Here is a 26,223-nt window from a genome sequence, read left to right as displayed (position 1 = left end):
ATGGCCTGGGGACAGGTGGGGGTTTGGATCCTATGTGGCATGGCCAAGGGGGGGTCGCTAACCCTAAAGCCAGAAGCTCACTGAGCAGACCTGAGCTCTAGGATATCCTTGGACAAGAAACCTGCTTGCCCTGGCTCCCTGGCCTGTGCATCGGTTCTTCAGCCACACTAGCTAGCTAGCTTTGTGGGTCCTGCTATTCCAAGCACTAGAGCTCCTGGGTCTACCCTCATCTCCTAGTGCTAGGGAAGCATGAGCCCTAGGACCTTCACAAATCCCTGCCTGCAGTGGAGACCTGGATATTGCACTTGCTGGGTAATAATGGGCTGGTCTCTGTCCTGGCGTGGACCCATCGTGAACAAAATATGAAACCCCAGAGTGGAATAAAGCAGACTGCCATGTTTGTGTGTGTGTGTGTGCCCATCTTACACCGTCCCTCTGGTTGTCTAGCTTGAATCTAGTCCCCAGTGGCGCCTGTATCATGTGGAGTCTGTATGCCTGGTTCGGATGGATCAGCCTGAGAAGCATCTACGATGTGCTCCAGCAGATACATGGCGACATGCATGACATGACGTTATACCTAAAAGAGGGCAGGAAGGCAGGCCAAGGCTGTTTCTTGAACAAACTGAAAAAAGAAAGGGTGAGGGGGAGACAGGCTTGGGGTAAGAGGGTCGGACGCTAGGACTCCGGTGGGGGCGGGGAGAGAATGCGGAGGGATTGGAAAGAGGCAGGGACAGAACGCGCGGAGGGATCAGAGGAGGTGGAGATAAAGCCTAGGATCTGAACACCCTGCTCAGGGAGGGAGGAGGCGCCCGCGAGGTTGGCTCTGGGTTTCAGGATAACAGCCAAAGACGGTTGATCAGTTCGTGGACTCATTACACGGGGTCTGGATGTATGTACAAGGGAAACCGGGTACTGGACTCAAAACTGGGGGAAGGAGGTGTATATGGAACTGACCCCAGGAACCGCAGCTGCTGACCTCTGACCAGTGTAAGTACTAGTACCAGGTACAGGAGGGGCTATGGGCCTTGTGTTGGGGCAGGCGAGTGGGTCTTCTCCATTACTTGTCCTGGACATGCCTCCGTCTGTCTCCAGCATCCCTCGATGCCGGGCATGCGCAGTAGGGTGCTTCCTCTTTCATCCCTCTCCAGACCCCATGGTAGAAGGGAACCCATATGTGTCTGCCTTGCAATTGGAAATGAACAGTGCTACCTTCAGCAAATGTTCATTTCCCTATGGGTCTAAAAACTAGTGCGTTAAAAAAAAAAAAAAGAACGAAAAACTAGTGTGTTTTATTTGAATAGCTGATCCTGCATCAGTTTCCCTCCCCCACCCTGAATACTGAGCACTGAATTCTCAGTAGCACAGGTCTCAAGGTTGCTCTCCAGGGAGCAACTTGTACTTCCAGAGATCCCCAATTAAATGAAGTCCTGTCCCAAAGCCCTCTCCAACTGAGCTGTAGCACCCCCTCAGGTTCTTAGAGCCGAGTATGCTGAGTCCTGTGGTCCTGCTGTGGGGAGAAAGGGAAAGGGTCTGAGAGAGAGGGCTGGGGGCTGGACTCCGCTGGGCCTGAAATTCCCCACCCCACACACACCTGAGAGTAGAAGCAAAGTCTACACCGGTGGGTCTGAGGGAAAAGGGCCAAGTTCTGGAGTCCTGGTTCTGAGAGAGGAGGCACTAAGGTCCCGGAGAATGACTCTCCGACTTTCTCCTAGGGAGCCCAGGGAACATGGCTGAGGCACGCCAAGCCTCGAGCTTGCTGTCGTCACTGAGTTCCGACGGGGCAGAAGTAGAGCTCAGCTCCCCAGTGTGGCAGGAGATTTACCTCTCTGCCCTACGCTCCTGGAAAAGGCATCTCTGGCGTGTCTGGGTGAGAGCTATTGGCTGGCTTACTTCTGGGGCTCCAGGTACCTGCTTCTGGGGTTCCTAAAACCTACTTCTGAAGATCTGGATGTTCAGTCCCAGGCCACTGCTCACTATGGCTTCCTCTGGGATCTCTGTCCCGCCGACTGGCCTGGCATCCTGACTCACTCAGCCCTGCTGCCCTCTCCATGCAGCTCCTCCCCCAACAACTTCTAGTATCTTGGATTTATTTATCTATTTGTTTACTTCCTGACTTACTTATCTTAGGTTTATTTATTGTTTACTTACTGACTGACTTACTCTTTGGTGCCAAGGTTCAGAACCGGGGGATTTAAACAATCTAGGACAGTTTGAAGGAGACTCTCACCCCATTACTGGTAGATTCCATGAGGCTTCACTGCCACCAAGCCACGCCTCCACTAACACCTCATAGTGGATTCTAGGAAGAGACTCTCTCCCAGCCTCAGCACCTATTGGGGAGTAGGCCACGCCCCCAACTCCTTACTAAATATATTCAGTAAAAGGGACCCTGAGCTCTGCCCACATCCAAGACCCTATAAGCTGCTGAGAGTGATGCAGAACATGTCTTCAGAGGGAACGTGACTGAAACTGCCCTTTTCTCATCACAGAATGACGTTCTCACTGGTGTGGTCCCTGCAACCCCCCTCAGCTGGCTTTTCCTCTTCAGTACAATCGAGCTTGCGTGCCTCCTCCAGCTGGACCCTTCCCTAGGACTGATGGAGAAGATCAAGGAGTTGCTGCCAGCCTGGTGAGAACTTCCTCCTCACCCAGGCATTGCCCTAACCCCACAAAGACACTGTGTGCTGTCTGTCAAAGAAATGTAATTTCTGGGTGTAGTGGTGCATAGGCCTTGAATCCCAGCCCTGAGGAGACAGAGGCAGGAGGATCTGGTCTACAGTGAGTTCCAGTACAGCCATGGATGTTACTCAGAGAAACCCTGATGTGAAAAACAAATAAAAATATAATTTCTGGAGCTTACTTTATGACTGTTAATAGAGGTACAGCCAAAGGGGGGGGGGGGGCTTCATGTCTTTCATTGCATAGCTTTATTTGTTTATCCATTTTTGGATTTTTTTTTTTGGTTTTTCAAGACAGGGTTTCTCTGTGCAGCCCTGGCTGTCCTGGAACTCACTCTGTAGACCAGGCTGGCCTCAAACTCAGAAATCCGCCTGCCTCTGCCTCCCAAGTGCTGGGATTACAGGTGTGCGCCACCACTGCCCAGTTTTTGTTTTGTTTTTTTTCTTTTTGTTTTTTCTTGTTGCTGTTTAGTTTTTTAGGATAGCGTCTCCTTGTGTATGTAGTTCTAGTAGTCCTGGAACTCATTATATAGCAAGCAGGACAGCCTCAGACTCAGAGAGATCCACCCCTCTCTGCCTCCCAAAACCCGAGTGACACACCAGGTTTTCAGGATTGCCAAACTCTTATTCTCAGTTCTGAACTGAGTCAGGAGTCAGGAGCAGTGGCTCAGGAATGGTTAATCCATTCCAGGGGTTACATGGGAAGATCCTTTCTCAAAACACAAAACAAAAACAAAAGAAATGTCACCAGCCAGGTACATGCCTATAATCCCAGCATTTGGGAGACCCAGGCAGAGATTTGTGAGTAAGAAGCCATCCCGGAATACAAACCAAGATCCCATCTCACACCGAACAACCAAAGCAAACATTATCACCTTTCCGGGCCTGGAAACCAGGCAGGGATAGGTGTGCTGATTCTCGAAGGTGGGCCAGTCTTCCTTGGGAAGAAGCAGGTTTTCTGAACAAGACAGAGCCCGGATTAGACATGAAAACTCTGAGAAGCGCACACCCATGACCCAGTCTAGAGAGGGGATCCTATGGAGGAGACGCAGCAATGTACCCACAGTCTGAAACCTGGAGCCCGTGGGGGAGGGGCTGGCACAAGGCTGAGCTCTGGGCTTCTTTCTTCCACCACACTGCACTCACTGGTTTCCCAGTTTCCACCACACTGCACTCACTGGTTTCCCGGTTTCCACCACACTGCACTCACTGGTTTCCCGGTTTCCACCACACTGCACTCACTGGTTTCCCGGTTTCCACCACACTGCACTCACTGGTTTCTTAGTGAAGCCCTTGCTGTCCTATAACTCTGTAGACCACACTGGCCTCAAACTCACAGTTTGCCTCTGACTCCTGAGTGCTGTGATTAAAGACATGTGCCACCACTACCCACCCCCCTTTTTTAAAAAAAAGATTTATTTTATGTATGTGAGTACACTGACTGTTTTCAGACACACCAGAAAAGGGCATCTGGTTCCATTACAGATGGTTGTGAACCACCATGTGGTTGCTGGGAATTGAACTCAGGACCTCTGGAAGAGCAGTCAGTGTTCTTAACCACTGAGCCATCTCTCCAGTCCCCAGCTTTTTTTTTTTTTTTTTAAGATGGGGTATCAATCACTCTGTATCTCAGTCTGGCCTGGACTCCCATAAGTGCCCGCTTGAGCCTCAAAAGTGCTAGATTACACAATTCCCACCCCTGGCTAAAACTCATGAATTTATGTGTATTTCTTTCTTTATGGCAGGGTTTCATGTAACCTAGGCTCTCCTCCATTTCCCTGTGTAGCCAAGGATGGACTCTTAACTCCTCTTCCTGCTTCCCCAGTGCTGGGATTTTAGGATTCTGTTAGCACACCCAGCGTATGCACTGAACCCAGGGCATTTCCAAAGTGGGCAAGCAGTCTGCCCTGTGTTCCCCCTGGTCCCAGGGAAGTGATCTTAGAAGCTTGGGGCCTCCACAAGGGTGGTCATGGGCAACAGAGGGACACATCAACTTTATAAGGTAAATAAATGTCTGTCAAATGTGATTGTCGCCAGTGCCCATCCTGTAGGCTGTCAGTCCACTGAACAGCTTCAGGGGCACCCCTTTATTTATCTCTCTCCCAGGGGCAGACAGCACTATCAGCTCCAGGGGCTCCTGGCAGCAGCAGTGTTTGCCTCGTGTTTGTGGGGAACCCTGATCTTCACACTTCATGTGGCTCTGAGGCTCCTTCTGTCCCACCATGGCTGGCTTCTGGAACCTCATGGCACCATGTCCTCATCTACGAAGACCTGGCTGGTATGTGAGGATCTAGTCTCAGAACAAACGTGTGGCTGACTCTGTTTCTGGGTCTCGGTCCGCTACCACTCCTGTCTCTGTGTCCATTCGCCACCCCCACCCCCGTTCTCTCTGGGTCTTTGGCTCCCCGCTTTGTCCCCTGTTGTCTCCCTCTTCTCATGCTGTCTTCCTGTACCCCCCTCACTATCTCTGTACATCGACCTCCCTCCCATGGTACATCATCTCTGACCGCTGGGTCAGCATCATCCCCCTACTCCCTTCCCTCCCTCACCTCTGTCCTCTTATTGTTCTTCACTATGTCGCTTTTTCCCTTCATTATCTCCATCCTTCCTCTTCCCTCCTCCATCCATCATCTTGTTCTCTCCATCAGCTCCATTCTCTGCTCCATCATCTCTCCTCCATCCTTCTCCCTTCATTTCCTTACTCTCCCTACATCATCTTCGTCCTTCCTCCTCCAAGCTGGGTCCTTTCCTCTATCCTGCAGGCATTGGTCAGAATCTTCTCCGGGAGGCACCCGAGGCTCTTCAGCTTCCAACGTGCGCTCCCGCGGCAGCCGGTGCCCACGGCGCAGGAGACCGTGCGCAAGGTGGGCGTGTCCTGGGGTGGGGCGGTCACGGGCAGGCGGCAGGGGTCTGACGCTCCGGTCCTCGTTTGCCCGTAGTACCTGGAGTCTGTGCGTCCTGTGCTCGGAGACGACGCTTTCGACCATGCTACGGGGCTGGCAAACGACTTCCTGAGGTTGCAGGCACCACGACTACAGCTCTATTTGCAACTCAAGTCCTGGTGTGCTTCCAACTATGTGAGTTCGGGTCCCAGTCCGGCCCTGCAGTGATTGGCCCACCCGCCCTGTGGTGATTGGCCCGCCCTAACCATGCCCCTGCCACGATTGGCCGATCCAAGTGATTAGCCTGCCCCAGCCCTGCTTGTGATTTGCTGGATAATGGAATTTCAGTAAGTAGTCCCGCCTCCGTGCTCAGCCCCCTCTCTGTAGTCCACCAAATTAGAATTACTTCAGGATCCTCTGTCTGAGTTTGAGTCCCACTACTTGTGTTAGGACCACAATTCCAACGTGAATCTGTTCACCATTTCCAGCTCACGGACGGTTTCCTACATAGGTGGTTAGCTAATTTGGGAGCTAGTCCCGTGGCTGCACTTTGAGTTGAGCTCCTTGGGAAACTGAGGCACAGAATGTGTCACATAAATCAGGAATGTCAGCCTTGGCTAATGTAGGAAACTGGAAATGGGTGACAGGCAACGGGCATCTGAGAGGTGGTGAAGAAGAAAAATGGAGCTATAAATATCTCAGAGGTGGGCAGAGAGCCCGACAGCAAACCAAACCGTCCAGACCGTCCAGTTGTTGGCAGGACTCAGGAGAAGTGGAAGAGGCAAGTGTAAACGAGTATGGAAAGAGGGCTTCGCCTCGGTCAGAACACTGGTGGGCAAGGACCGGAAGCCTGGAGCGATAGATTTTCTCAGGAATGTACTGGGGAGCTGGAAAGATTTAGAACAGGACAGGGTGTGTAGGAAGGCCTGGAGATTGGAGGTTGGAGAGGAAGCTGAGGAGAACAGCTAGCAGATACGTGAGTTAATCCAAGCACTGGGCTTGCCTGGGACTGGAGGCACATGCTTTTAATCTCGACACTAGGGAGACAGAGGCAGGAGAAAGAAAGAGGGTCGGGGGGAGCAGGGAGGAGGGTAGTTGTGTCAGCAATTAGTGTTAAGTGCCTGCAAGGGATGGAGAAAGCTAGACCTTAGTGGTCTACTTTTATTCCTTCATGCTTTACTAGGAAGATAGCTCAACTGTTAAGAGCACTTATTAGCCTTACAGGGGATCCAGGTTCGATTCCCAGTACCCACATGGTGCTTCAGAAGCCTCTGTAAGCAACTCAAGTTGTAAAGGATCTGATTCCTTCTTCTTTTTTGGTTTTTCGAGACAGGATTTCTCTGTGTAGTCCTGGCTGTCCTGGAACTCACTCTGTAGACCAGGCTGGCCTCGAACTCAGAAATCCACCTGCCTCTGCCTCCCAAGTGCTGGGATTGCTACCACCGCCCGGCATAAATTTTAATTTTTTAAAAAGTATATACAAGAGGACTTGGGGCCCATTTGGAGGCAGCACCACACCCAGTATGTGGTAGGCAAGCACTCCACCAAGTAAGAGCTGTCCAGAGCCCTCAAACCTGTGTGGTGATGTTCACTTGTCGATAAATGTGTATCTTACTCTTGTGTGTGTGTGTCTGTGTGTGTGTGTGCAGGTGTGCATGCATATTTGAATGTACACATTCACAAATATGTGTCTGCATGAGTGTGCAGTCCAAAGGTTCACCTCAGCTGTCATTCCTCGGGGCACCATAGAGTTGTGTGTTGTTTGTTTAAAAAGTTTTGTTTTTACTTAATGTGTATGGGTGTTTGCATGTTTGCATGTGTGGATGTGTTACATACGTGCATTACCCATGGAAGCCAGGAAAGGGTAGAGGATCCAATCCCCTGCAGCTGGAGTTATATGCAGTTGTGAGCTGCCATGTGGGTGTTGGGAACCAACCCAGATCCTCTGCAAGAGCAGTGTAGTGCTCTTCGCTCCTGAGCCATACCCCCAGCTCCATCTTGTTTTTTAAAATAGGGTCCCCTCACTGGGGTGTGGGGTCTGCTGACTGGGCTAGGGTGTCTGTCTGGCCAGCAGGCCCCAGCAATTCTGTCTCTTCCTCCCCAGCAATGAGATTTTAAGTGTGAACCACAACACCTGGCTTTCCTGAGGATCTGACTGGGGTTCTCATGCTTGCAAGGCAAGCAAGCACTTGCCGACTGAGCTGTCTCCCCGGTGCCTTTAATGTAGTTAATGGTTACATAATATTCCATAACTTGCAGTTAGCAGGTTTTAACGAACTAATCCTTCATCCGCAGACTTATAGGTCATTGCTGGTTAACCATAATCAATTTCTCCCCCGAGGTTCCTTTCTGTCCATGTGACACAGGAAAGTCTGTGGGCTCCCTGGTCACACCGTCCTCTTCCTCGGGGTCTCAGCCACCCCAGCTGAGCGTCTCCCATTCTCCTCCCAGGTCAGTGACTGGTGGGAAGAGTTTGTGTACCTGCGTTCTCGAGGCTCACTGATCAACAGCACATACTACATGATGGTGAGGAGGGCGAAGCAGCAGCGGGTGGCAGGGCCGCGGGGCCTTGGTGACCCGTGACATAAGTGCAGAGCGCTGTCTGGGCCCAGGAGGGACAAGCATGGCTCAGAGTGTTTTGTGTTCCCTCCCTTTGCCACCAAGCAGGATTTTCTGTATGTCACCCCCACACCGCTGCAGGCAGCCCGTGCGGGCAACGCTGTACATACCCTGCTCCTGTATCGCTACCTTCTGAACCGGCAGGAGATCCCACCGGTAAGGCAGATCCTATGGGTTGGGGATGGAGGCGCAGGGAGCCACAGAGGGCCAAACCTGGCTCAGGAGCCCTTGGCCTCCTGCAGACATTGCTGATGGGGATGCGACCCTTATGTTCCGCCCAGTACGAGAGGATGTTCAACACTACGCGGATTCCAGGGGTGGAGAAAGGTGAGAACAACCCCTACTCAGTCCTTGTCCCTTCCTACAACGGGGTAGAGGCTAAGAGCAAGACTCTGTCCTGATTGTAATGCTTCCTATGTGGCCTCAGGAAGTCGTTGTCCCTCTGAGCCTCAGCTTCTTCCACAGTGAAATGGAGTAACTTTGGTGCCTGAGGTGGCGGCAAATTAAAGACAGCTTAAGGTGCAGCAAGCCAGGAGGTCTCTCATATATCTGAGTACAGCTGTCTTCAGACACACCTGAAGAGGGCATCAGCTCCCTTAGCTGTGAGCCACCATGTGGTTGCTGGGAATTGAACTCAGGACCTCTGGAAGAGCAGTCAGTGCTCCTAACCACTGAGCCATCTCTCCAGCCCAATTTTTTACAGTTTTTTTTAAAAGAATTATTTATTTATGAGTATTTATGAGTATTATGCATATGAGTACACTGTATCTGTCTTCAGACACACCAGAAGAGGGCATCAGATCCCATTACAGATGGTTGCGAGCCACCATGTGGTTGTTGGGAATTGAACTCAGGACCTCTGGAAGAGCAGTCAGTGCTCTTAACCGCTGAGCCATCTCTCCAGCCCCTTTACAGTTTTAAAAAGTTCACATTATCCCCTCAGGTCCCTTCCTATAACCCTTCCCAAGTCCTCAGCTCCTTCCCTCTTCAGCTCATAACCTGTTTGTTTGTTTCTTTGTTTTTGTTTTTTGGGGTTTTTTTTTTTTTTTTTTTTTTTTTTTTTTTGGTTTTGTTTTGTTTTTCGAGGCAGGGTTTCTCTGTGTAGCCCTGGCTGCCCTGGAACTCACTCTGTAGACCAGGCTGACCTCGAACTCAGAAATCCGCCTGCCTCTGCCTCCCAAGTGCTGGGATTAAAGGTGTGCGACACCACCGCCTAGCATTGTTTCTTTGTTTGTTTGGGGTTTTTTTTAGAGGGTGGGGTAGGGTGGTTGTTTTCTTTTTCTTTTTCTTTTTTTTTTTTTAAGGTTTATTTATTTTATGTATTCACCATTGCTCTCTTCAGAGATACCAGAAGATGGCATCAGATCCCATTACAGATGGTTGCAAGCCACCATGTGGTTGCTGGGATTTGAACTCAGGACCTCTGGAAGAGCAGTCAGTGCTCTTAACCACTGAGCCATCTCTCCAGCCCGGGGTGGTTGTTTTCAAGACAGGGTTTCTCTGTGCAGCCCCTGACTGACCTGGAATTCAGAGGTCTACCTGACTCTCCCTCTTGAATGCTGGGAATAAAGTCATGAGCCACTATCTCCTGGCAGTGTCTTCCTCTTCGTCTTCTTCTTCCTTCTCCTCCTCTTCCACTTCTTCCTCCAACTCCTCTTGTTAATTTTAGTTTGCTTATTTATTTTATTCTATGTGTTTATGTGTTTATGTGCACCGCCTGTGTGTCTGGTGCCTTTGGAGGACTGAAGACCATGTCAGGTCCCTTGGAACTGGAGTTAGATTAGAGCTGGTTGTGAGATGCCATGTGGGTACTGGGAATTGAACCCAGATCCTCTGCCAGAGCCACAGTCCTGTTAACCTCTGATCCGTCTCCCCAGTCCCGGACCTCTTTTTCTTTAACTGTATTTTATTTTCTGTGTCTGAGTGCTGTGCATGCATGTATGTCTGTGCGCCATGTGCATGCAGTGCCTGACAAGACCAGGAGAGGGCATCAGATCTGGGACTGGAGTTACAGATGGTTCTGAGCAGCCGTCTGGGTCCACTGAGCTACCTACCTCTCTGTCCCTGAGCAGAATTCTTGCCTAATATGCAGGAGGCCCTCTGTTATAAATGAGATGTGGTGGCTTACACCTATCACCCAGCACTGGGAAGGTGGAGGCATGAGGAACAAGAGTTCAAAGAATATATATATATAAATTGAGACTACCCTGGGCTTTTCTCAGGCTACGGAGTACTACACAACTGTCAAAAATAATAAAAACATAGCCCAAGGGGCAGGGAGCATGAGTAGTAAGTGGGGTGGTTCTTACAGTGTAACCTCTTCCCATCTTCATGTTTCTCCCATACTCTTCCAGACTACCTTCGTCACCTCCAGGACAGTCGACATGTGGCTGTCTTCCACCGGGGCAGATTCTTCCGTGTAGGGACCCACTCTTCCAATGGCCTGCTGTCCCCACGGGCCCTGGAACAGCAGTTCCAGGACATCCTGGATGACCCCTCCCCAGCCTGTCCCCTTGAGGAACATCTAGCTGCTTTGACTGCTGCTCCCAGGTGAGGACCAGTGACCTGTGGTTGCCAGGGGCAGGTTGGGCTCCAGGGGACAGGCTGGGCAGGGTAGAGGGCCAGCTGGGCTCAGGCCCATCCCACTTGGACAGGAGTATGTGGGCCCAGGTGCGGGAGTCAGTGAAGACCCATGCAGCCACTGCCCTGGAGGCTGTGGAAGGGGCGGCCTTCTTTGTGTCCCTTGATTCTGAGCCTGCGGGACTGACCAGAGAGGACCCCGCAGCTTCCCTGGATGCCTATGCCCACACTCTGCTGGCTGGCCGCGGCCATGACCGGTGAGTCTACCCCCCACAATACCACCCACAGTCTCATGGAGACTAGGGCTTCTCCACAGGAGACAACCAGACCCCCATGCCTCACCATCTAGACCCAGGGGTCACTTATATCTTACAATCCCAAAAACAGTTCAGTAAAATAAGAACCCTCCAACCTAGAGAACTGATCTACTCAAGACCCCAGACTCTTAGATAGTGATTCTCACGTCAGTGAACACAGACGTGCCTCCTTCAGTTTTAGCAGCTGTATAGTAGTCTACAGCCTGAGCATAGCATACTTTAGTTAGCTGACACTCTACCTTTGAACTTGTAAGTTATTGCTAGTTACTGCTCATGAGCAACTTCTTCATTGAACTGTAGTCAGTTAAGAGAGTGTGGTCCCATCTGTAACAACAGATGCAAGATTGAGGGTCTTTTCCTAGCACCTCCAGAGCTGACTTCCTAGAAAAATAAAACGAAAAAGCAGTTCTCTAAATCTGACATCCATGTGGAAACTGTCTGAAATCACCTTTGGGGATCGGCAGCACTCCCAGAGGCCCCTGGAGCTGGCATCTCCAGTGATTCCCCTGCCCCCTTCTCACCCTGAAGCATACCCCCCACACCAAAAGTCCCGTGGGTGCTCACGTTCTCCTCCCTGGCTCTTTGGTCACCCGCCCAAACTCTTTCTGCAGTTGGTTTGACAAATCCTTCACCCTCATCGTGTTCTCCAATGGGAAGCTGGGTCTCAGTGTGGAGCACTCATGGGCCGACTGCCCCGTCTCAGGACATTTGTGGGAGGTGCGTTTCTAAGGTACCCTGTCCACAGACTGACCCTGAAGGACCTTAGAATAGAGACATACACACTTGGAGACAGAAGAGGGCCCAGCAAAGAGTGGGGCTTGCCCTGATGGCCTCCCGATGGTGGGTGTGTCACTGACCTGCCTGGGGTGGGTGAGTCACTGAGCCTCAGAGAAAGGAAAATGACTTTCGAGGGTCACACAGAAAGAAGGCACAGTGACAGTGAACCTAGAGCCTGTTATACCTCCCACCCATGCACATGCAAAGACAGACAGACAGACACATACAGGGGGTGCTATAACACACACTTTCACACAATATAGCACACATGCACACTCATGCACATACATGTGTACTCACACTGACACACACATATACAACACTGTAGCAGACATCTGTAATCCAAATACTTGGGAAGCAGGAGACTTTTAGTTTGAGGCTAGCCTGGGCTATAGACCAGTCTGTTGCAAAAGGAAACAAAGCTGGCTTTAGGCTCAGCTAGTGGACTTCCTATGTCCTGGGTTCCATCCCCAGCAGCATGTAAGGTGGCTGAGGTGCTGCTGCCTGGTCATCCCAGCACGCAGGTGGTGGAGGCGGGAAGATCGGAAGTTCAGAGTCATCATTAACTACACAGAAAATTCTAGGCTAGCCTAGGTTACATCAGCCCCTGTTTCAAAATGAAACCAAAGTGGGTTACAAGGCAGCTGAGAGAGGTAGAAATGTGAGGCCAGAAGGCGAAACAGAAGTGCCTGCGCAGTGGGAACCTAAAACACCCCGCAAGATTGGGTTCTGGGGGCCTGTACTCAGTACCCTGGGCCTGTTGCAGCTGTCTCCATAGAGGCTTCAGTCCAGAGGGGGAAGTAAATGGCACCTTTGTCTACAGTTCACCCTGGCCACAGAGTGCTTCCAGTTGGGATATGCCACAGATGGCCACTGTAAGGGGCACCCTGACCCTACCCTGCCACAGCCCCAGCGCCTGCAGTGGGACCTTCCGGAGCAGGTAAGGCTGGGCTCCGTAGCTCCCCCTTAAGTCCCTCACCTTCACCCTGAAGTCATCCCCCCGACCCCGTGCCAACTTTCATATCATACAAACAAACCCACTGCCTAGAGTCCCACAGTCTCTGAAACACCTCTGTCTCTACGTCTTACTCACTTCCATTCCCTGCACCTTGTCTCTCAGGTGGGCCTGTCCCAGTAGCCGTAGCCCTGCCCAGCTTCACACTCGGTCCCGTGCCCTGCCCAGCTTCGCGCTCGGTCCCATCAGTTCTCTTCAAGCTCGCTTGCATCTCAGTCCTTGCCTGCATCTGAGTCGAGCCCCACTCCCTCACTGCCGTCCTTGCGCACCATCTTACCTCCTCCTTTCTTTACCTTTCCCCCACCTCACCTAACCACATCTCCATCTTCCCTAAGCTCTGCCACTGCCCTGCGTGTTAACACATCCTTTCTCCCACCTCCTTCTCTGGCAGATCCATCCGTCCATCTCTCTGGCCCTGAGGGGAGCCAAGACCTTGTCTAGCAATATTGACTGCCACGTCTTCCCCTTTTCCCACTTCGGCAAGAGCTTCATCAAATGTTGTCATGTCTCTTCAGACAGTTTCATCCAGCTGGTCCTGCAGCTGGCCTACTTCCGGGTCAGTGCCTGTTCCCTCAGAGCCTCCAAATGCCTGCCTCTCCAGCCACCTCCTTGGGGTCTTTTGTCTTTCAACATTGTGGGTCATCTGCTCATCTATTTTATGGGTTATAGCTTGTGTTTTAGATCAGCCTTTAGGGGACACAGGGGGTCTGTGGGGGCTATGCAGGGTCTCACTGTGTATCCCTGGCTGGCCTCAGACTCATAAGAGATCCACCTGCCTCTACCTTCCAAGTGCTAGGACTAAAGGCATGGACAAAAAAGCCTGGTAAGTCAGTCATCTTAATGTAGGTTGACCATCTTGTGAATCAGCCATCTTATTCTGGGTCATTCATCCTGTGTGGGTCAGCCATCTTGTTGTGGGTCAGCCATTTTGTGAGTCTGTTGTTACGTTGTGGGTGTGTCATCTTGATTTCCTCTCCGTAGCATTAAGCAGAATGAGGTTGGTTGGCGATCAGGACAGGGGTGCATTGGGACTACAAAGACATCCCAAGGCTAGCTGACGGGCTCCTCTTTTCCTTTCCCCCAGGACAGGGGTCAATTCTGCCTGACATATGAGTCAGCCATGACTCGACTGTTCCTGGAAGGCAGGACAGAGACTGTGAGGTCTTGCACCAGAGAGGCCTGCCAGTTTGTGAGAGCCATGGATGACAAGGAGAAGACAGTGAGTGTCGGCCTCATGGAGGTCTCCATTGCCTGTGATCATGATTGCCAATACCTGTGGCCAGGATCTGGGCGGGGCTTCCACACCAATGGACCAACCAGCTCTGACCATGGGGATTAAAAATGAGGGACTGTGGATAGAGTAGGAGAGGGTGTTCCAGGCTTTCGTGGGGTGACACACAGCACTGGGAAACACTTTGCAGAGAGCACTGTTTCCATTCTGTTGCTCTCACCGCTTCAGCCACTGTGACACCATGTGGCCATGACCTCTGTCAACGTCATACCTCAAAGTGTTTATAGCCTCTGCTCTAAAGAACTCCCCCACCTCCCTCTTCGCAAACCCATCTCCCTCACCTGTGAGATCCATGGCTCACTAGAAGGACCTAAAGGTCCTAACATCAGGCACACATCATACCTACCTGTGTGACCCTAGACAGGTTGCTTCCACTCTGAACCCTTTTCCTCTCTGCAAAGTGGGGTAGATGGTCGCCTTGCAGGCGTCTTAGAAGTAGCTCGAGGCCAGATATAATCCTGATCTTCAAAGTAAGCCCACTTCCTGTCTTTCCATGACCTTTGACTGCCCTGGGGGACCCAGGACCAACAGTGCCTTGCCCTGTTCCGGGTGGCCGTGGACAAACACCAGGCTCTACTGAAGGCAGCGATGAGTGGGCAGGGGCTCGACCGTCATCTCTTCGCACTGTACATCATGTCCCGGCTCCTCCATATGCAGTCGCCCTTCCTGACCCAGGTCAGGAACATGGTTAGAAGGAGAAGGAATGGCAGGAGAAAGGAGGGTGATGGTTGGAAGAATTGATGTAAGAGGGTGTAGAGACAGTCAGGCTGGGGGCTGGGGGCTGGGGGCGCTGATGGGAGAACGGGATTCAGCAGTAGAGCATCAGTCCAGGATCCCCCACTGAAGCACTAAGGGTTTGGTTCAGTGGTAGAGCCCCTGCCTGGCATGCTTCAGGTCCTGGGGTCAATCCACAGCAGCATAAAGAAAGTCAAGACTGGGTGGTGGTGGTGGTGGCCCGTGACTTTAATCCCAGCCCTCGGGAGGCAGAGGCAGGCAGACCTCTGAGTTCAAGGCCAGCCTGGTCTACAGAGAGTTCCAGGGCAGCCAGAGTTACATAGTGAAACCTTGTCTGGGGGGAGGGGGAGGGAAGGGGAGAGGAAGGAAGTGGGGATAAAGAGCAAAGTAGAAAAGGGAGAATCAGGGAGAAAGGGGTATGGTTAGTTGGGAAGGGGTATGGTCAGAGGAAAGCCACTGATTTGGGAGGAATTTGCATAGGAAGAGGTCAGGCTTGCAGTGGAGGAAAGGAATTCTTCTCTGCTCATGTGAACACCTGCCACCCTCAGGTCCAGTCGCAGCAGTGGCTGCTGTCCACCAGCCAGATCCCTGTGCAGCAGACACACCTGTTTGATGTCCACAATTATCCGGATTATGTTTCTTCTGGAGGTGGATTTGGGCCTGTGAGTGGACTGTGGACTGGACTGGGTCCAGCCTCTGGACAGCCAGGTGGGGGGGGGGAGGACTCCTGCCCTTCCAGTGTGAAGAGCAGGCCGAGCTATTGGCTTTACTCTCCCTGCTCCAGGCCAACGACCATGGGTATGGCATCTCTTACATCTTCATGGGGGAAGATGCCATCACTTTCCACATCTCCAGCAAGAAATCAAGCACAGAAACAGTAAGAGGAACTTGAGTGCTTTCCTCATCTCTCTCTAAATTCTGAGATTGAGCCCTTCAGACCCCAGGGGTCCCTGAGCTGGCCTCCTCCCTCAGACCTGTCTCGCGGGCCTCCCCTAGCTCCTCATCTGTTTCTCTGCAGGACTCACATCGGCTGGGGCAGCACATTGAAAATGCCCTGTTGGAGGTAGCCTCCCTGTTCCAGGTGGGACAGCATTTCAAGCGCCAGTTCACAGGGCTTGGGGAGAATTCAGGTTATAGATACGGCTTTCTCTCCTGTAAGACTGTGGACCCCAATATCCTCACATCCTCCACCAACATGTGAACCCCTCAGCAGGGAGCCGGTCTCCCTCAGGAAGGAAGGCATTGTTTCCAGGGCTTGGCTGCAGCAGACAGGGGTATTGGGTATTCCCACACCCACCTGGTAATAAAGATGTGAGTTGGGTGCAGTATCCACTGTGCTCGTCTGTGCGCCTGGGTGGAGTGGGGGTACACCCCTCTCACCCCAACTTGGCTTCCCAGGTGTCCTCACCTTAATGACAGCCCACACCACCACCTAAGCAGGCTCCATCCCTAACTCCCCGGCCAGGCCCATCAGCTGCTCACACTCAGGAGGCCTGTCTGCATCACCCAACACCAGAGGTCCGTCAGACCGTCTCCAAACTGAGGTCTGGACAGGAGTTCTTTCCTGGAGGAGAAAGGATCGAGGCAGGGTGTCCTGTGGTTCAGGCAGGCTGCTCTGGAGCTTCCTATGTAGCCACACTGTTTTGTTTGTTTGTTTGTTCTTCGAGACAGGGTTTCTCTGTGTAGCCCTGGCTGTCCTGGAATTCACTGTAGACCAGGCTGGCCTCGAACTCAGAAATCCGCCTGCCTCTGCCTCCCAAGTGCTGGGATTAAAGGTGTGTGTCACCACTGCCCGGCTTAACCACACTCTTGATCTCCTGTGTCTGCCTCCAGATGCTGGGATGATGGGGTACCACTGTATCCTCCAGATGCTGGGATGATGGGGTACCACTGTACCCCACTATTGAAAATCAACTCAGAGGTAGGAGGATGCTGAGTTCCAGGCTAGCCTGAACTACATGGCAAGGTCCAATCTCAAAGTGTGCATGTGTGTGAAGGGGGTGAGGGGACCGTTTAATCTCAGCCCTTGGGAGGCAGAGGCAGGAAGAGCTGTGTGAGCTCAAGGCCAGCCTTGTCTGGCCTCATACAGTGAGTTGCAGGACAACTAGAGCTATGTAAGGAGACACAGTCTCAAAACAAAGAAAACCAAAACCAAATCCAGTAACAGGGCTTTACTCTTAATCAAATGCCTGTGAGAATCTGTGGGTCATCATTTTACCAGCCTCATCTGCAAAACGGGACTTGGGGAACTGAGGGCCAACAAAACTCCAGGCCCTCTGTCACACAACCTCGGAGACGTGGTCTGTTCCCCTTCTGCTCCTCCTTCCTCCTCCTCTTTGCTCTTCTTGTTCCCTTTCTCTCCATTTGTGTTTATATTTTATTTTTTATTTTATGTGGCTCAGTGCTTTGTGTGTGCTATGTGCAGTATACATGCAGTGTCAGCAGAGGGCGTCAGGTCCCCTGTAACTGGAGTTAGATCATTGTGAGCAGCCACCCGGGTCCTTGGAATGGAACTTGGGTCCTTCGCTAGAGCAGTAAGTGCTCTTAACCACTGAAGCATCTCTCCAGCCCCTTTGCTCTTCTGAGGCAGGGCCTAACGAAGCACAGGCTAGCTTGGGCATATCTGCGTAGTCAAGTCTGGTGTTGACAGGTGTGCACCTGCATCCTGGGTGGTGGGAATAATTACCCCAGATCTTCAAGCCAGCTCAGCAAGTATTCTACAGTGTGAGCGGTGTCCCTTTCCTATCTTGCTTTTAGGACAGAGTGTCACTAACCCAGGCTATCCCAGATCCCATGGGAATCTTCTTGTCTCAGCATCCACACCTAATGACTATACTTTTTAATGCCAACTCAACAGTCAGAATTCATGCCAGCATGAGAGGCCATTTATTGTTCAGAGCCTGGGCCCCCACGTTTAGGGGGAGCCCCTCCAGTGCTTCCTCCCCCCATTGCCCCTGTGGACCCCTCAAGTGGCAGGTGGCTGAGTTGGTCGTGGAGGGAGCACATCTTCAAATGCATATAGTCCAAAGTGGCCACCTTCACCCTGCAATGACAGCCAGCTGAGGCTCAGCACTGTGGGAATGCCCAGCTGAGATAGGTTGGGTGAGAGGCAGGAGGAGGAGCCAGGCCCTATCCAGAGACCTCACCCTCCTCCCATGCCCTCCGCCTCCGTCCTCACTCCGGCTTCATCTTGTCCGTCAGCAGTAGGTTCTTGGCCCGAACGGCCTCGTCTTGGGCCAGCCGAAGGGTGGAGCTCAGGGCCTCTGCCCTGACGTGTTTGGCCAAGGCCTGGCGCTCCAGCTCCTGGGGAGAGGAGTGTAGGCGCCGCTGGGCTTACTGGACTGGGCTGGGGGTGGAGGGGGAGCTGGGTCGCGGAGGGCAAGGGGCAGGGTCCCATGGAGCCCGCATACCACCCAAAGTAACCCATCAGGCCTTGAGTTTGGGAATTACCCTGGGGAATCTTGCAATTCACTAGTCTCCCCAACTGCATCTGGCAAGAAGCCTGTGAATGTCCCTAATTCACTGGCCTGTGTCCCAGCAAGCTGAATCACATCTGAAGTACTGTCTCCTTAATGCCTGTGACTTTTCCTATATTGTGTGTATCCCAGCATCCTGTGGTGCCCTTTTACATCCCATAATTCTCAAGACCCTGCATCTGTGATGCCAGCATCTGTCAGGAGAATGGTCCCTAGTGTTACAATGTTCTAAACCCCACAATTCACCAGGCCCCATGGCTTTCTGTACTAGTGGAGCTGCAGCTCACTATAGTTCGTATCCCATCATCCCTAAGGCCAAAATCCCATCATGCACTAGCCCCCATATCCCCTAATGCACCAAGCCATGACCTCCCATGTATCCCTGGGCTGCTCAGTACACTTTAGATCCCATCATTCCACAGGCCAATATCATGCACTGGCTCTCTATGTCCCACAGTGCATCAGACCTCAAGTTCTAATAACCATAGGGTTACGGCTTGTGTCAGTGGGTCCCCCAGTCTAGCATCAAGGGTTCCTCTGAGTCCAGTGACTTCCCTGAAGAGCTACAGAAAATCAGGCTCCATGAACTATAGAGTAGAATCTGACCCATATGTCCCGTGATATCCCAGACCCAGCATCTTATCGTGCTTTGGACCAAAGTGTCACTCCAGGTTGCCGAGTGACTGAGCTACAACTGAAGCTCTTTGTCCTGCCTGCAACAGAGGCAAGGCCTGCTGTTCCCATACAGGCCTCCCCTTCCTGCCACAGGTCCCCCAAACCCTGTGAAACACAAAGTAACATGGGTCTTGGCAACCCATGGTCCCTGGTACCAGAATCTTCTTGTGTAGCCTCTGGCAACTGGGGCAGGCAGGAGCCAGACCCTTCTGCTTCACCTCATCCACCAGTGGGGTCAGTGCACGTTCCAGCAGCTGCTGTAGGGACTCCGTGGATAACTGCTGCCCCTGGCTGTAAAGGATGGTCACCAGACAGATGAGGCCCTGGATTAGGCTCCATCTGGTTGTTTTTTATTTTTTTGTTTGTTGAGACAGGGTCTCTCTACATAGCCCTAGATATCCTAGAACTCATTACGTAAACCAATCTGAAGTGGAGGCACAGAGATGTTCTGCCTCTGCCTCCCAACTGCTGGGATTAAAGGTGTAAACAAACCATCAGGCCTGGCCCTGTTTCTTTAGGTACCTCATGAAACCGTCCTACCAGGGTCTATGGGCAGCATATGAGTTAAACCTGACCTATGTTGTACTGGAAACCCACTTCCTGCTCTTCCCACAACACATCCAGCCCTCATATTCGTTGTGTGTATATGTGTGTGGAGATCAAAGGTTGATAATGTCTTATATTTATTTTTAAGATTTACCTATTTATTATGTATAGTGTTCTGCCTGCATGTACACCTTCAGGCCAGAAGAGGGCACCAGATCTCATTGAAGATGGTTATTGAACCACTCTGTGGTGGCTGCCTGGGAATTGAACTCAGGACCTCTGGAAGACCAGCCAGTGCTCTTAACCTCTGAGGCATCTCTCCCGTCTATTTTACTTTAATGTATGCATATATGTGTGTGTAGATGTGTGGGTATGTGCACATGCCTGCAGAGCCCAGTCAGAACTGGAGTTATAAATGACTGTGAGTCACCTGATATGGGTGCTGGAAATTGAACTCAAGTCCTCTGAAAGTGCAGTGTGGGTTCTTTTGTTTTGTTTTGTTTTTGTTTTTGGGTTTTTTTGGTTTTTTTTTTTTTTTTTGGTTTTTTTGAGACAGGGTTTCTCTGTATAGTCCTGGCTGTCCTGGAACTCACTCTGTTGACCAGGCTGGTCTCAAACTCAGAAATCCACCTGTCTCTGCCTCTGCCTCCCAAGTGCTGGGATTAAAGGCGTGCGCCACCACTGCCTGGCCGCAGTGTGGGTTCTTAACCACCTGAGCCATCTCTCCAGCCCCCTTCACTTTATTGTGTGAGTGTGGAAGAACGTGAGCATGTAAGCCTGGAGGTTGAAGGACTATTGAGGGTGGGTTCTCTGTCCTCCCACGGTGGGGTGCAGAGGCTGTCAGAACACCTTTATCCACTGAGCAACCTTTATGACCCTTTTCTTTTTCCTTTCCTTTTAAAACAAACAAACAAACAAACAAACAAACCAGGATCTATCTAAGTAGCCCTGGCAGGCCTGGAATTTGTTATGTAGACCTGGCTGCCTGTACCTCCTAGCTCAGGGATTAGAGGCATGAGAACAAGCATGTCCAACCCTACTTTTTTTTTTTTCAGATTTATTTCCTTCTGTATATGGTTGTGTAATCTGCATGTAGGTCTGCATACCAGAAGAGGTCACTGGATCGCATGGGACTACACTTAGATGTCTGTGAGCCACCGTTGAACCCAGGACCTCTAGTAGAGCAGCCAGCATTCTTGACTACTTTAACTACTCTCCATCTCTCCATCTTATTTGTAAGACAGAGGTTCCTAGATTCAGCTAGACTGACCAGTACAGGGATCTCCTGTCTGTTGGCAAGGCAAACACTTTCCTCACTGAGCTACCTCTCTGTGCCCCTGGTATTATGTTACGGAGAACCCAGCCTCATGACACCCCAGCCTTCCCACAGTGTGCTGGAAATACACCAAGTCTCAAACACCAGTGCCTCTAATCCTGGCTCTGCACAAGAAGCCAATTTTTACCAAGTGGAAAGGGTAGAAAAGTTGTTCCCACAATGCAATTGGGCTCTCATTCTGTAACCCACAGGAATCTGTCTCTCGCAAGGAGAACGTGCTGTCAATCCTAAGTGTGAGGCACAGTGCAGGTACCCTTCCCCATACCTGGCACAGCGGGCACAGGGGCCTTGGGCAGACCGATCCAAGTTCAAGACATGGTCAGCTCCCCTTCGGGAGTTCTGAAGTTGCCGTCCCAGCTCCTCCAGAATGGGTTTTACTGGGCCCAGCGCCTCCAGTTCGCTCCTCAGTGAAGCGACAGACACGGCTGACCTCTCCACCCTGAGGTAGCAGAGCAACCAGTGTGGATAACTTGCAATACCCAGTATTATCCCAGCACCCGAAAGTCCACCTTTCAATCCTATATACCTGCCAGACCTGGCTCTGATGGGTCAGTCCATCTCCACTGGGGATAGAAGCCAGGGCTTCTGCTAGGCAAATGCGCTAGCTGAGCCACGCTCGAATTTCTTACTGGTGGATCTCAAGCAGGGACTCAACTTCAAAGCCATGCCCTTAACCCATAGCAGGGTGGAGGCTATGAGCTACCCCACCAGCCTCTCACTGGGGAATCTAGGTCACTTAGCCCCAGCTCAAGCGTTTTTTCCTCAAGGATCCGCTCTCTGGTTGTTTCCTCTTTCCCACGGAGCCCGCATCTCCGCAGTACCCGCTGAGCCCTTACATAGTGCACAGTTCGTCTGCTCGTCCTCGCAGCTCCTGCAAGCCCCGTGCGGACTGCGCTTGTTCCCGCTGTGCCCTCTCCCACTGGCCCAGGAAGCCATCCAGACGGCCGCCCAGGCCTCCCAGCAACCTCAGGGCCTCCTGAACCGCCCCCTCCTCTTGATGCCACCGAACTGCCAGCGAGGACACTTCCCTCCTGCGAGGATCAGAAGGAAAGAAAGAGTTGGGTATACAGTTACCAAGCACGCCCCTTGTCGACCTTGCCCCAAATAGATAACCGAATTATTTTCTTTTCTCGTTTCTTTCCTTTTTGTTTTGCTTTGATTTTAAGACAGGGTCTGTTGCTGGGTGGTCGTGGTGCGCACCTTTAATCCTAGCACTTGGGAGGCAGAGGCAGGAAGATCTCTGTGAGTTTGAGGGCCACCCTGATCTACAGAGTAAGTTCCAGGACAGCCAGGGCTGCACAGAGAAACAAACAAAAAAGACACTCTTGTCTATTTTAGTCCAGGTTGTGCTGGCACTCTCTATGTAGACTAGGCTGGCATCGGACTCACAAAGATCCTTCAGCCTCTGTCTCCCAGTACTAGTGTTAAAGATATGTACCACTCTGACACCCCCACCCCCCACGTTTTTCTTTTCTTGTGTGTACGAGGTTAGCCCGGTACCACATATGCTATCACCCAATCCTCATCTAGGTTCTGCTTCTCTGCCCACACGCTTAGCTCCCCTAAGCACCCCCCGCCACATCATTCCCTAAGCCCCTCCCACATCCAGCTTTTTCCAATTCTCACCCACCACAACCCCTGTAGCATCCACTCTGTCCCGCCCACCCAGCCTCCAAGCTCCCGCCCTTTGTTCCACCCACAACCTGATCCACCCACCTCCTCCAGTCCCCGCCCACCTCAGCTCCTCCAAGCCGGTGGAGACCTTCTGCAACTCCTGCTCGCTCAGCGAGGGTCCCTCCCCTGCACGGATTGCCATGCCCCAGCCACTGGAGGACAGGCCTCTCGGCCGAGGGGGTTCCTCGGGGCTGCCAGGAGGACCGGAGCAGCCCTGAATGGGAGTGGCAGGGCTCAAGCCATGCCGGGAAAGGCCAGCCTCCAGCTTTTGCTCCAGCTCCTGCAACTCGGCCTCCTGTCTCCGGGGCGTCTCATCCTGCAGTTGCTGCTGGAGGTATCTTAGCTTCTCCTGGGCAAGGGAAGATAACGAATCAAGGTGTTCGGCACCTTACCACCTGCAGATAACTGCACCCCAGGGATTCCCGAGACTGCAAAGTAGTGTAGAGAGAGGATAGTTGGGAAGTACGCTTGCAGTCTAACTGAACTCCCGCTTGTCTTTAGGAGGAAAGATAACATTTACTCTAAACTCTGCTAGCTGTTTCTACAGCTGCAGGCAACCTACCACTCCCTTCTCCTTCTCCTACCCTGCCAAAAATCAGCCCCTGCCTCTTAGGGACCGCGACAAGCTTTCTCCGCGTTTTGTTGGAAAGTGAGCTAGCAAATCTTCATTCTAGACTCGACCTGCCCAACTGTTTCAGGCACGACTAAGCTTCCCCAGGCTCCACCCTGGTCCCACCCAGCAAGTCCTTTTTTGGCTCCTCCCGTGGGCCCTTCTCTTCTCTGATATCCAACCCCTACAGCCAGGTCCCAAACCCTCCTCAGTTCACTGCAGGCTCTGGAGACTCTACACCCTGTCCTTGTCCCCCATAGCTCCTCCAACCCCCATCCCGAGACTCCACCCAAACTTCTCACTAGCTTGGGACCCCTCCACACCCTCGTACCTCCAGCAAGGCAGAGTTCTGCTTCAGGACATTGGTTTTGATTTCAGCGTCTTCCACTGAACGGGTCACTTTGCGGCAGTTCTCCTGGGTCAGGACATCAGGGCGGGAGCCCTGCCTTCCCATTCCGGTTCTGCCCCCCACCTTCAGCCTCGTTTTCTGCATAGCACCTGCCCTGTATAGGACGCACCCACTTCCCAACCAAGCTTCCTTCCTAGCTACCCCGGTACTGTACTACCCCTTCGACCATCCCACTTCTCCTGTGCTCTTTTTGTTTTAAATTTTAAAATTCAAGGGTTTTTTTTTTTTTTTAAATGTCTTATGAGCCCGTAGGAGGTGGCGGCCGTGGTGGCGCACGCCTTTAATCCTAGCATTCTGGAGGCAGACGCAGATAGATCTCTGAGTTTGAGGCCAACCTGGTCTACACAGTTTTGTCACAGCCAGGGTTATAAACCCTGTCATGGAAAAAAATCTTATATGTATAGGTGTTTTGCATATGTATATGTGTATATGTGCAACAATGCGTGCTGTGCCCATGGAAGCCAGAAGAGTGACATTTTTTGGTAAACCTGACAGGGTCTCATGTATCTGGGCTTCCAACTTGTTATATAGCTGAAAAGAATCTTGAACTTGCAAGTTCTGAGATCAAAGCTGTGTGCTACCACACTCGAGCCCAGTGCCACGCTACGACTGAACCTGGGCTTTCCTGCATGCTAGGCAGGCCTACTAGCCACTGAGCCACATCCCAAGCCCTCCTTGGTCCCTGTTTCTCTCATCACTTTCTCCCCAATCCATTCCCTCCACAGCGGCTCACCTTCAGCTGACTGCAGTACCCCTCCAACTCCTCTGCCTCCTGCCGCCTTCTTTCCAGATTCTCACTCAGCACAGAGCACTCGCTCTTGACCATGGAAGGAAGTCAGGGTTACACAGAGGCAGGGTTAAAGTTTATATGGGGTGCAGGGTCTCAGACTCCTGAGGGCTAGGCATGTGCAATGGAGAAAGGTGGCTACAAAGACGGGAACTTAGTTCTAGAGAAAGAAGCTAACAGACAGGGGCATAGGGGTCCTCAAGTACCATACCTGCAGTGTCTGAACGTGCTGATTAACCCGCGTGGTCTTTTCCTTTAAGCTGGTGATGGAGTCTTTGGCACGTACCAATCCGCTGTTGACCCCACTCTGGTGAAGAACGAGAGACATGTATATAGTTCAACACCAAGAAAATTCTAGAGGCAGGCTGTGCTTTCAGTTTGGTTTTGCTCTGGATGGATATGAGGCTTTGGGCAAAGGGTAGCATCCTTGAATTTAGTTCCCTTGTTTGGTAAAGCCAGTAGATTAATATTCTTCACAGAGTGCTGGGACAAGCAAGAGGGGAAGACAGTTTCAGGAAAGTGCCTAGAATTCCCCAGTCCGAGGCGAGGGTGTGGCTCAATGCAGAGCCACTGCCTAGAATCCCCCAGTGAGAGTCTGTGGTGTGACTCAGTGACAGAGTACTTGCCAGCATGCACAAGGCCCTGGGTTCCAGCCACAAATGTGTACCCATAAAATTCCTCTTCCTTTCCTGTCTCCCCACTCTCTGAAGTATAAAACTGACAGCCATCTTGGATCATCAGATAGAGACCATGAGATCTGTCTTACCATGTAGCTGTGGCTGGCCTGGAACCCAGAGATCAGCCTGCCTCTGCCTCCTGAGTGTCTGGGTTAAAGGCATGCGCTGGCTTCCGGTGCTCAGTTCTTACCAGTTGTTCAGAGATGAGGCAGTGGCTGGTACCGTGTGCAAACTCCTCTATCGTTTTGCTACAGCTCAAACTTGATACATAGTTACTGCTTGATACATAGTTACATTCTTGTTTCTCAGTGAGATAAAGACTTTAAAGAGTTCCTCTGCAGTCGGATGGGCGGGCACGGTACAGACACTGAGTGTTGTGTTGAAGGGACAGGCATGGCTTCTTCCACTTCCTCTTCTTCTTTAGCTTCGGCTTCCGATTCCTTTTCCTCGTCTCCTTTCCTGATTTTTATTTTTACTTTACTTTCTTTCTCTCTTTTTAATTTGTTTTGTTTTTTTTTTTTAAAAAGGATCTGACTTGGGGCTGGAGAGATGACTCAGTGATTAAGAGCACCGACTGCTCTTCCAGAGGTCATGAGTTCAATTCCCAGCAACCACATGTTGGCTCACAACCATCTGTAATGAGACCCGGTGTCAAAAAAAGAAAAAAAGAAAGAAAGAAAGAAAGAAAGAAAAGAAAGAAAGAAAGAAGAAAGAAAGAGAAAGAAAGCCGGGCAGTAGTGGCGCACACCTTTAATCCCAGCTCTTGGGAGGCAGAGCCAGGCAGATTTCTGAGTTCGAGGCCAGCCTGGTCTACAGAATGAGTTCCAGGACATCCAGGACTACATAGAGAAACCTTGTCTCAAAGAGAGAGAGAGAGAGAGAGAGAGAGAGAGAGAGAGAGAGAGAGAGAGAGAGAGAGAGAGAGAGAGAAGGATCTGGTGTCCTCTTCTGGACTGCAGGTGTACAAGCAGACAGAACACTGTATACATAATAAATAAATAAATCTTAAAAAAAAAAAGGATCTCACTCTGTAACCCAGGCTATGGACTCATTAAATAGTCCAGATGGCCTTACAGTCCTGGAGATGCCCCCACCTCAGCTTCTTTTTTTTTTTTTTTTTTTTTTTTTTTTTTTTTTTT

General features: G+C 51.5%; 2 protein-coding genes across 5 annotated transcripts in view; one reads left to right on the top strand and one right to left on the bottom strand.

Moving 5' to 3' along the window:
- The first annotated feature begins 726 nt into the window (after positions 1-726).
- Cpt1c (carnitine palmitoyltransferase 1C) lies at positions 727-16,222 on the top strand. Of its 2 annotated transcripts, none has more exons than XM_028788955.1 (19): positions 727-987; positions 1,713-1,867; positions 2,490-2,629; positions 4,785-4,956; positions 5,441-5,542; positions 5,618-5,755; positions 8,012-8,086; positions 8,228-8,335; positions 8,422-8,506; positions 10,534-10,729; positions 10,834-11,016; positions 11,688-11,793; positions 12,677-12,793; positions 13,260-13,424; positions 13,953-14,087; positions 14,682-14,834; positions 15,443-15,556; positions 15,679-15,771; positions 15,913-16,222. In XM_028788955.1, the coding sequence occupies exons 2-19, from the start codon at positions 1,727-1,729 to the stop codon at positions 16,093-16,095; spliced, it is 2,406 nt and encodes an 801-aa protein (XP_028644788.1). In that variant the 5' UTR covers positions 727-987; positions 1,713-1,726; the 3' UTR covers positions 16,096-16,222. The 2 variants fall into 2 exon arrangements, with proteins under 2 accessions (XP_028644788.1, XP_028644787.1); XM_028788954.1 differs by having other exon boundaries at positions 8,225-8,335.
- Positions 16,223-17,757: 1,535 nt separating this feature from the next.
- The window catches only part of Tsks (testis specific serine kinase substrate), a 15,711-nt gene continuing 7,245 nt past the window's right edge, over positions 17,758-26,223 (bottom strand). The window contains exons 3-11 of one of the 3 annotated variants that reach the window (XM_028789007.1): positions 24,619-24,714; positions 24,354-24,437; positions 23,543-23,653; positions 22,664-22,950; positions 21,764-21,958; positions 21,193-21,366; positions 19,201-19,336; positions 18,073-18,197; positions 17,758-17,937 (exon numbers count right to left, since the gene is read on the bottom strand). In XM_028789007.1, the coding sequence (XP_028644840.1) occupies positions 17,781-17,937; positions 18,073-18,197; positions 19,201-19,336; positions 21,193-21,366; positions 21,764-21,958; positions 22,664-22,950; positions 23,543-23,653; positions 24,354-24,437; positions 24,619-24,714 (1,365 nt within the window). In that variant the 3' untranslated portion in view covers positions 17,758-17,780. Of the gene's footprint in view, positions 17,938-18,040; positions 18,198-19,200; positions 19,337-21,192; positions 21,367-21,763; positions 21,959-22,663; positions 22,951-23,542; positions 23,654-24,353; positions 24,438-24,618; positions 24,715-26,223 lie in introns of all 3 variants that reach the window. The other 2 variants (XM_028789009.1, XM_028789008.1) reach the window with 2 other exon arrangements.

This window comes from Grammomys surdaster, unplaced genomic scaffold (assembly GCF_004785775.1).
Source record: "Grammomys surdaster isolate TR1022 unplaced genomic scaffold, NIH_TR_1.0 125769, whole genome shotgun sequence".
Taxonomy (NCBI): Eukaryota; Metazoa; Chordata; class Mammalia; order Rodentia; family Muridae; genus Grammomys; species Grammomys surdaster.
The sequence above is the reverse complement of the archived record's forward strand: the minus strand, read 5'-3'. Positions and strand labels throughout refer to the sequence as shown.

Excerpts from the sequence above, each read along its gene's own strand:
- Cpt1c (XM_028788954.1), top strand. The coding sequence starts at position 1,727 with ATGGCTGAGGCACGCCAAGCCTCGAGCTTGCTGTCGTCACTGAGTTCC. Across the intron at positions 8,336-8,421 it reads ACCGGCAGGAGATCCCACCG|ACATTGCTGATGGGGATGCG; the intron begins GTAAGGCAGATC and ends GGCCTCCTGCAG. Across the intron at positions 11,794-12,676 it reads TCTCAGGACATTTGTGGGAG|TTCACCCTGGCCACAGAGTG; the intron begins GTGCGTTTCTAA and ends CTTTGTCTACAG.